Here is a 10013-nt window from a genome sequence, read left to right on the forward strand (position 1 = left end):
CTCCAAGCTGCCCCTCCCTTTTCTTTCTTCAAAAGACACAGTTTCAGTGCTTTTGCAAGCATGCAAAATCTTTATTCCTCCAAGCTGCCCCTCCCTTTCTTTCTTCAAAAGACACAGTTTCAGTGCTTTTGCAAGCATGCAAAATCTTTACTCCTCCAAGCTGCCCCTCCCTTTTCTTTCTTAAAAAGACACCATTTCAGTGCTTTTGCAAGCATGCAAAATCTTTACTCTTCCAAGCTGCCCCTCCCTTTTCTTTCTTCAAAAAAGGGGGGGAAAAGAAACCCCTTCATCCTAGCAGCAGCTGCTTGGATTCGTAAGGTGAAAATAGTTCGGAAGAAGAGGCAAAAAAATCTTAAACACCGGGTTCGTATCTTGAAAAGTTCGTTAGAAGAGGCGTTCGTAAGATGAGGTACCACTGTATTCTGAAAAATACAGTACTAATTTCCAAGTTTCCGCTCAATATTTAACTTACGTGTGCTTTATGCTACTTAACAGTTCATATTCCTGTTCAGTGAAACATCTTAATTTTGCCAGTTTGAATACTAATACAATGGTACCTCTACTTAAGAACTTAATTCGTTCCATGACTAGGTTCTTTGGTAGAAAAGTTTGTAAGTAGAAGCAATTTTTCCCATAGGAATCAATGTAAAAGCCAATAATGCGTGTAAATCCATTAGGAAAGGAAATAAAAACTTGGAATTTGGGCGGGAGGAGGAGGAGGAAGAAGAGAAGGAGGAGAGTCACCGCTGAAGAAAGAAGGTGAGGTGAGGGGAATCAAAAAAATTCAAAATTTTAAGTAAAAAGAAAAAAGAAAGAGAGGGACTCTGATGTGGCGAGAAGGAGCATGCGGCTCCCATACACCGAAAGGCTCCTCTGGCAGCCTAGAAAAGCCTGAGATGGCCGGGATTAAAGGGGGAATGGCAGGAAACTGGGTGGGTTTTCATGCCACTCTCAAATTTCCTGGGAAATCTTTCCGGGCTCGGGTTCTTAAGTAGAAAATGATTCTTAAGAAGAGGCAAAAAAATCTTGGACACCTGGTTCTTATCTAGAAAAGTTCTTAAGTAGAGGTGTTCTTAAGTAGAGGTATCACTGTACAAGTTAGAGCAATATATTTCGCTGTTTCCACCAGAAAAAGAACCTCATTTTTATTAATTTCTGAGAATCTCAAATTCAGTTTTTAATCATACATTTTTCTGACAGCAGCATGCTGTACAAGCAAATCTACAAGAAACAATCTGTAATGATCTGACTGACAATATCAACATCAAATCAATTAGCTATGGGAACCATTACTGCTCAGCAACTTCACTGAAAATTTGGTTTGAAGCATTCTGGAATCTGTCATACCAAATAAAAAAGCTGGGTACTTAAAACCTGAATTATAACGGTAGTAATAAACCTGACGCAGTTTGATTTAATTTTAAAAGATTCCAGTACAAACGAAAGGTTTACCTAGATAACTATATATATAAACTATACAATAAATTCAATATGAAACAAAATGGTCTTCTGATGCAACATAAAAACAGTGGAATATGATATATCTTGCTGTGACAAAATGAATTTCACAGGCTTGTCCATAAGTCATCAGGCATCAAGTTCAATTTGGAGGGGTCTTTGTTTTAGCTAAGAAATACCACTGAATTCCCAGAGACAGCAGAGAAAGGACTAACTGTAAACTGTGTTTATTTTATCATACTATGACCAGTAGACTACAAGCAATCTCTCCTCTTACGTAAGTTTAGTCTATGCAACAATTTGTACAAAAGCTGCAAATGAATGTATAATACCATTGTAGGATTAGTAGGCAAATTAAGCAAGATTAATTCAATCCCATAAACTCCCACAATATTTTGGGCTGAAAATTGTTTTTGAAATGTTTTTTCTGACCCTAAACGTAGTATTGATTCAAAGCTTCTTTATTAATTATTTGATAAATTAATTGATAAATGCTAAGACAGGTGTCCCTAAATAGGTAAGTTCTTCATGTTCTTAAATTATTTTTGTAGTATGTAAAACACACATGTTAATTGTATCTTACTTTAGAGTTACTATATTTATATTCTAGATTTATAAAAAAAAATTGTTATCAGAAACTTAAGGCAGTAGTAATTGAAACATTATCCCAATAATTGCAAGAAACCCATATGCCATTTATGTATAAGCTCATAAAGTTCTAGTTCAATTAATAGCAGCTGAACATGATACAGCATTTTAAGTGACTACTTACTGCATCAGGTGTACTCCTAGCGGTACAATTTTCTAAAAATACCATTAAAATAAATTCTTCATATTTGAACCGTAAGGTAAAATTTGCTTTTACATACATTAAACAAACATTAGACATACCAACTATGATTCTGGATTTTTGTCCAGTCCCTTAACAATAGCTCTGTTGTAATTCATCCTAAGAAGGGAAGCTTAGGATAGAAAAGCTGAAAACATTGTGAGACTATTGTCTTACTGTCTTATATAAATGCAATTTGAGGTTTTTTTTCCTCCTGGATATTTTTCTATACAGTCTTTAGCTACTTATCGGCCTGAACTCTCTTTTATCAGCTTCTCGATCCCTACCAAATGTGGTTCACTTTTCAGAAAGTTAGTCTGCTGATGAACAAACAGTTGCCTTTATATAAAAATAAAAGTTTATACACGTTGCCCACCAATTACTCCATACAGGTAATCAAATGTTTATAATCTATGAAGTTCTAACAGAGTGCACTGAACTTCTTGCTCACATGAAACAAAACTGCCTGAGTTTCCACTACATTTTCTTCCTAGTATAGAAATGATAAATACCTTATTTGACTCCATTTTTATTTTCCATAATTCCTGTTTTGCATTATTGATAGGCTAAAAAGAGACGTAGTCTAAACTTCCCTTATTTATTCTACTGGAGTTCTCTGTTAATAATTTTGCTTGCTTTTCAACTAGATTCCAAAAATGGAAGATAGTTTACTTATTGATAGTTCACCTTATTTAGAACTGGATCGTAGGCAATAATTGGCCATGTAGTAACAGTAAAACAGTATTTAGAAACCGGTAGTGTTTCTCTCCATTCTGAATCCAAGCAATGAGCAAAATGAACTGTATTATTATCTGGGCTGCTGGACATTTATGCAATATGCATTACAATGAGGACAGTTAAAGTTAAATGCAATATTCTGAATCAACACAGGAGAAATTCTATTTTTAGAGGTTTTTGTCAAATTTTGTCAAGTTTTTGTCCTAGCCCACTTCTGAATGTTTTACAAAGTATGTATTTTCCCATTTCAAACTTTTAAGAACTCCATTGCAAACAATTAAAACATAGCGGAAATGTATCATATATGTGTGTGCGCGTGCGTGCATGAATCAGAGTAATATCTATTTTGACTGATATACACAATGTTTTGACTAATTTATAAATGTATCATAATTTTCATATATGAGCATACATGGCAAACATCACATGCACATTTCTTAATGTTCAGGTCAGGGGCTTTTTTTCAAATAGTAAAAGCAATTAATTAAATGATCTACTGGATCTGAAAAACATAAAGACCTTATACTGATGAGACATCATAAAGAGCTCTGAGAGCTATCTCACCTTTATCAAACAACAAATTCATGGACACAAGACTATCTTGAATAGTAATAGGGATCCTAAGTTCTCATTACAGTAGTTGCTTTTGATGCTATTCTTTTTACACCAGGGCCAAAGGCAAAAAAGATTGTGGTAGATACAATCAAAAGTACTTAGAGGGCATCTGGCTAGGGGTCTAGGGCATTTAGCCTTCTCCTCTTGGCCGAGACTGTTCCGTCCCCTGCCTTCAGCCCCCCAGCCATTATTTGCTGCCTTTTCTCCCTGGCCCTTTCACCAAACGGGTCTCAAAAGCACTTCCGCCCTGGCCTTTTGGACATAGGGGACACTTAGCCACCAGGCAATCATTGGATTCATTTCCATTTCCTTCCCTGTCTGAAACAGCCTTTTTTGGAGAAGGAGTGGGATTTTTATACTTTAATCTATACATGCGTGTGTTTATTTATTGTCTGTCTGGCGTCCCAACACTGATCGTTCCGTTGATTTTTGGGGTGACTGATGGGCAAGTTATGGGAGGGACGGTCTGGGAGCCTTGGGAGGATCCTCGGGATTGTTGCCTTTTCGGGTGTGTGATCGCTTCCACCCCGAGATTTAGGCTCTCCTTATGGGGGAAAGTTTTCAAAGGGACGGCTGCCTCACGATAACTATATGGGTATATTACCATTTAGATGCCAGACAGGTATTTCAGCTGGGCTGAAACCGGAGGAGAAACAGCGGGATGGGGGAACTCGAGAGGAGGAGGAGGAACAGGAGGGGAGGGAGGGGGAGAGAGGGAGCGAGAGGGAGATGGGGCAAGTAGGGGTGGGAGTTGAAAGGAAACAAAAAAGAACCACACGCGCGTGCTCCCCACTCACATACACGCAACCTCCGTGCACTCGCACGTTTACTCTCTCTCACACACACACGCACCCTCACTTCCTCCCTTCCTTCCCCCCAAATCTGGGGGTTGTCGGCTGCAAAAGAGGGAGAAGGTTATTCACTTTTTAATGTGTCCACTTCCTTCCTTTTTATGCTCTCCATCCTCCCCCCCCCCCTTTTCCAACCCAGCCACTTTCCCCACCCTGCGATTCCTACTTTCACATGCACGCCAAAGCCCGGTGCAGTAGAAACCTTGAGAACACATACACATCACCCTTGCTATTTATTATTAAACCACATTGCTTCTTTTTTTTTCTTTCTCTCTTCCTCCCCTTCCTCCCACTTTCTAGGGCACTTCCCCCCCTCCCCGCCCAAGTCCAGCCCCCTCGCCTCTTTCTTCTGCCATCTTTTTTTCTCGCTCTGTCCAGCTGGGGGCTTCTAAAGCCTGGAGAGAGAGAGTTCATGCCAGTTGCCCCCCACCCCTTTTAGCCAGCCGGCTGGCTCGCTGGCTGGATCTCCCTCCCACTTCTGATCTTCCCTCCTTCTCCGCCTCCCTTTATCGCCCCATGTGTTGTGCGAGGAAGCAGATTTGCTAAAGAGATCTCCTTGAGACTGCAGCAGGGAAAGGAAGAGGAAAGGAAAGAGACCAGGGTTCTTCTTTCTTTCCTTTTCCCTCACCTCTTTCCTTTCGTCCTTTTCCTCCATGACTGCAACTGCAGGCTTTTATATTTTATGTTTGGTATGTATGTGTTGTATGGTCTTAATTGCTGAGGTTTTATATATGTTTTATTTTTAATATTAGATTTGTTTCACTGTTATATTGTTTCTATTATTGTTGTGAGCCGGCATACAACTCTAATAAATAATAATAATAATAATAATAATAATAATAATAATAATAATAACTGACAGGAGGAAAAAAAAGAGAAGAGGGGGGGCAAGCAGCCAATAGCAAAAGAGGAGAGCAAAGTCTCTCCTTTCCTCTTCCTCCTTTTCCTCCGTGGCTGTGGGCTACTCTGGCTCTCCTCCTCCTCCTCCTCCTTTCCCTGCTACTATTGCAAGTGGATCTCTTTAGCAAATCTGCTTCCTCACACAACACATGGGGCGATAAAGGGAGGCTGTAGAGGTGGGAGGATCAGGGGTGTGAGGGAGATCCAGCCAGCCAGCTAAATGGGGTGGGGGGCAACCAGCATCAAGTCTCTCTCTCCCGGCTTTAGAAGCCCCCAGTCGGAGAGCTCCTGTCTGGCATCTAAATGGTAAGATATCCATATAGTTATCATGAGACGGCCATCCCTTTGAAAACTTTCCCCCATAAGGAGAGCCTAAATCTTGGGGTGGAAGTGATCACACACCCAAAAAGGCGACGATCCCGAGGATCCTCCCAAGTCTCCCATACCGTCCCTCCCATAACTTGCCCATCAACCACCCCAAAAATCAACGGAACAATCAGTGTTGGGACGCCAGACAGACACACTCCTGGCAGACAGACGATAAATAAACACACGCATGCACAGATGAAAATATAAAACTTCAGCTCCTTCTCCAAAAAAGGCTGTTTCAAACATGGAAGGCAATGGAAAGTAACAAATCCTTTGATTGCCTGGCGGCTAAGTGTCCCCTGCGTCCAAAAGGCCAGGGCAAAAGTGCTTTTGAGACCCATTTGGCGAAAGGGCCAGGGAGAAAAGGCAGCAACCAATGACTGGGGGGCAGAAGGCTGGGGACAGAACAGGCTCGGCCAAGTGGAGGAGGCTAAGTGTCCCATTCCATCTGGCTACATACATGTGGACTTAAAAGATCCAAATGAAACACACTGCTTAATAAACAAAAAAAAGATGTCCTCTAAAAAGAGGGGAACTAACTTTTACAATAAATACAAAGCAATAGACAGAGGTACATAGCTAAATACAAAGCAATAGACAGAGGTACATAGCTAAATACAAAGCAATAGACAGAGGTACATAGCTAAATACAAAGCAATAGACAGAGGTACTGATCTTCATAATATAAATGGTTACTGATAAAAGTTATAAGCTGGAAAATAAAAGCAAACAGAAGAACATATACAGTACTTTGTGCTTGAATAGTGACAGAATTGAATCTATTTTGACAGTTACAGAAGATGTGGACCTCATTCAAGTGTATCTTAAACTCACCCCCTTTCAACCCAACAATTGTATTCATAAGCAAATTCAGCAAGTATTGTCAAAAACTTATCTTTTAGGCAGGTTCCAAATTAGTCTAGATTCAAGGCCATGTTCATTTCATACAAGGGGCAAAGCATTCTTAATATGGTCTTCTCTACTTGTTTGTTGGCAACAGTTGTGTAATACACAGTTCAGGCTTTCAGTAGATTAAAATAATGCAACACAACATCTACTTACTAACCATATCATGAATAGATAAATTTGTTTTGCCTCACAGAGCCCTGCTACAGCATGCTAAAATGTAATACACTGCCTGCTTTTTATTTGTTCAAGTTAAGGAAATAATCAGTTACTACCCAAAAGAGTTGGAAGCACTAATTGTCACTGACCTATTTCAGTGCCTTAAATTTTCAATAACTTCAAAAAGAAGCTGGGCTGCATTCTACATTTAATTTTTTTTAAAAGGCACTGATACAGGATAATGACAACAACTGCTTCTTACACTTTGGGATAGTAATCAAATAATGATGATCAAGTCACACCGCTTACAAAACCCCAAACCACAGAATGTCTTAGTGAAACCAATGGAACGAGCTAGTCACCAGCAGAGGTAGGCAAAGTTGGCTCTTCTATGACATGTGGACTTCAACTCCCAGAATTCCTGAGCTAACATGATTGGCTCAGGAATTCTGGGTGTTGAAGTCCACAAGTCATAGAAGAGCCAACTTAGCCTACTCGGAGCTAGTGGAATAAGTAAACGTTCAGCATATTGGGAAAGGCAGTATTATGTCACTTTCTATGAAGTTAAAAAAATGTGTAATTTAAAATATTTAGTATGGTTCCATACTTCCAGAAAGAATCCAAGAAAAAAAACATGAAACAGCTGCACTAAATTTCAAAAAATACATTCCTAACTTATAAGCTATAGTTTACCTAGCTAAACTACCTTATCCAACTCAGATGGATTATAAAGCATCCACTCCATACCACGAAACTTGTGTCCAGTAATTAAGTATTACTGGAGACAAGTAAGTTGGTAAAATAATGTTTTTTTCCTTTTATTCTTCTGCTGGGCTTCAGTTCATTAATCTCACAGTACTGAGCCACAAAACTGAGCAAAGGATTACCACAAAGTTAAAATTTAATGCTAGGGAAGTAGAAAAAAAAGGCAAATGTTGTTTCTGCGTTATCTTTAAGCAGTACTGATTTAAGCATTCCTGATTGCTTATTTGACCCCTATGACAATCATTAAGTGTTGTACCTCCTGCTTCTTGCCAAATGTCTATTTTCTTTTATTTACACTGAGAGCTTATGCACCAAAGACAAATTCCTTGTGTGTCCAATCACACTTGGCCAATACAGAATCCTATTCTATCCTACTTCCACTCCAAAGTTATAGGGGAGGGGGGGATTCTTGAGGTTCTCAATTCTTTGCTATTCTTTGGACACCTACCTTCACCTTGAATTTCTAATTTAGCGGTCTCCTTTTATTTTATTACTTTTGCGGGGATTTAAAATGCAAAATCAAGCCATTCACGTCAATTCCTTGGCGTTGGGCGGTGGTTTTTTTTATCATTAAGTTTGCTGATCTTGCAAACTTGGAAAGCAGAAGTGGCAAAAGCGCTGGGAAAGCCCTGGGGGCCGCAACCAAAGAGGCACCCCCACCAGCTGGCTTGCTTGCACCGCCTGCTCTCTCGCTTTGCAGAAACGGACCCGCTTCCCCCTCCCCTCCTTAAAAACCCACCTCCCTCCCAACACCCCCAAGCGATCCTCCCGCTGCAAGCCCCTCGAAGGGAAGCAGGAATTCCCCGAGCAACCCTACCACCACCACGGCGGTCCAAAGCAGCAGTCCAGGGTCTCCTTCAGGTGGGGAGGCAGGCGGCTCGCTTACCTGCATGACTACCTCGTTGGGTAACTGCGCGGCGCGGAAAAGCTCCAGGACCCGCCCGTTGGAAGCCACTTTCTTGGTGCTCTCCGTGTCGCAGTAGGAGAAGAGGTCGCAGTAGTAGCGCTGCTCCGTTTCGCTCAGCGTCAAACCCTCCATCTTAAAACAACCGGCCCGGCCCGGCCCTGCCCTGCCCCGGGGACCGAGCCTTGCAACGGGGGAGGGAAGGAAGGAGGGAGCCGAGGCCGCGCTCGCACGCGCGAAGCCGCCTCCGCCTCCTCCTCGCGCCAGTGGCGGCCGGGGAGGAGGTGTGTATGTGTGTGTGGGAAAAAGGAGGCCTTCCGCCAAAAAAAAAAAAAAGGGAACGAGAGCGCGCGCCTTTCGCCCCCTCGCCTATTCGCTTGTTGATCTGGAACCTGCAAGAGTTTCCAATCCGGAGGAAGCCCGACGACAGGGGGGGGGGAAGGAGGGAGGAGGGGGGCGTGGCCGCGCGCGTGCAAAGAAGGGAGGAAAAAAACACACACAAGCGCCCAGCGTTGAGTTCGGTCAAAAGTCTCCTAAGTTTCCGTACGTCTCTCTCTCTCGCTCTTCCGTGCCTTTGACCACGCCCATTCATCCCCCTCCTCCCTCCCTCGGGCGCTCTGGGATAGGCGCGCGCAACCAAAGGGGCGGGCGGGTTTTAATTCCGCTCCCGGAAAAGGAGGGAGAGAGGAGGAGGATTTAAAAAAAAAAAAAAAAAGGCTGCCCGAGATCTCGCGCACAAGACCCGGATGCGAAGCTTGGAGAGGTGGCTTAAGCGGCTTCTCCCTCGCTTTCTCGTAAGACGGACGTGTTGGGGAGGGTCGGGGAGCGAGAGAGAGGTGGCTGACGACGTCCTCTGACGGCCTGGAGGTTCTACTACAGCGTTCCTGAGTCCTCGAGTCCTCCTTGTGGAAGTCTAGGTTTTGGAGCTTGCTCGTGCGATCAACTGAAGATGAAAAAACAAGCATATTTTTAAGGGAGTCTGATGGGGATGACGGGTTCTCCTACTCTGGGGATAATAGGAACTTTAGTCCAACATAACCGAAGGATACCAGATTAAGGAATATTATTGAACAATAAAATATCAATCTAAAATATCATTTTATTGTTGATTAATTGTACTCCACCTGGCAATATATTATCAATAGAATAGAATTCTTTATTGGCTAAGTGTGATTGGACACACAAGGAATTTGTCTTGGTTCTTGCTTATTTATTTATTTATTTTATTTTATTTATTTGACTTCTATGCTGCCCAATCCCGAAGGACTCAGGGCGGCTTACAAGATACAATCAATAAAAAGAAGTCAAATATAATATCTAAAACTAAACTTTTAAATTGTTGATTACTTACGATTTGTCTTTTTACATGTTGTGAGCCGCCCCGAGTCTTCGGAGAGGGGCGGCATACAAATCCAAGTAATAAATAAATAAATAAATAAACCCCATAATGAAACCCATTTATATAAAAAAAAACCAGTCATAGGCCGCTCCGGGTTTCCGGAGAGGGGCGGCATATAAA

At 41.8% G+C, this 10013-nt stretch overlaps 1 protein-coding gene across 13 annotated transcripts in view; it reads right to left on the reverse strand.

The window, feature by feature from the left end:
• Positions 1–9166, reverse strand: part of REPS1 (RALBP1 associated Eps domain containing 1) — a 63313-nt gene extending 54147 nt beyond the window's left edge. For 8 of the 13 annotated variants that reach the window (XR_011557435.1, XR_011557436.1, XM_070733620.1 and 5 more), the window contains exon 1: positions 8477–9082. Coding sequence is in view for 10 of the 13 variants with exons in the window: in XM_070733620.1 (XP_070589721.1) it covers positions 8477–8629 (153 nt within the window). In the remaining 3 variants the exon portion in view is untranslated. Of the gene's footprint in view, positions 1–8476 lie in introns of all 13 variants that reach the window. The other 5 variants (XR_011557434.1, XM_070733617.1, XM_070733625.1 and 2 more) reach the window with 3 other exon arrangements.
• Positions 9167–10013: the final 847 nt, after the last annotated feature.

Source organism: Erythrolamprus reginae, chromosome 1, assembly GCF_031021105.1.
Source record: "Erythrolamprus reginae isolate rEryReg1 chromosome 1, rEryReg1.hap1, whole genome shotgun sequence".
NCBI lineage: Eukaryota > Metazoa > Chordata > Lepidosauria > Squamata > Dipsadidae > Erythrolamprus > Erythrolamprus reginae.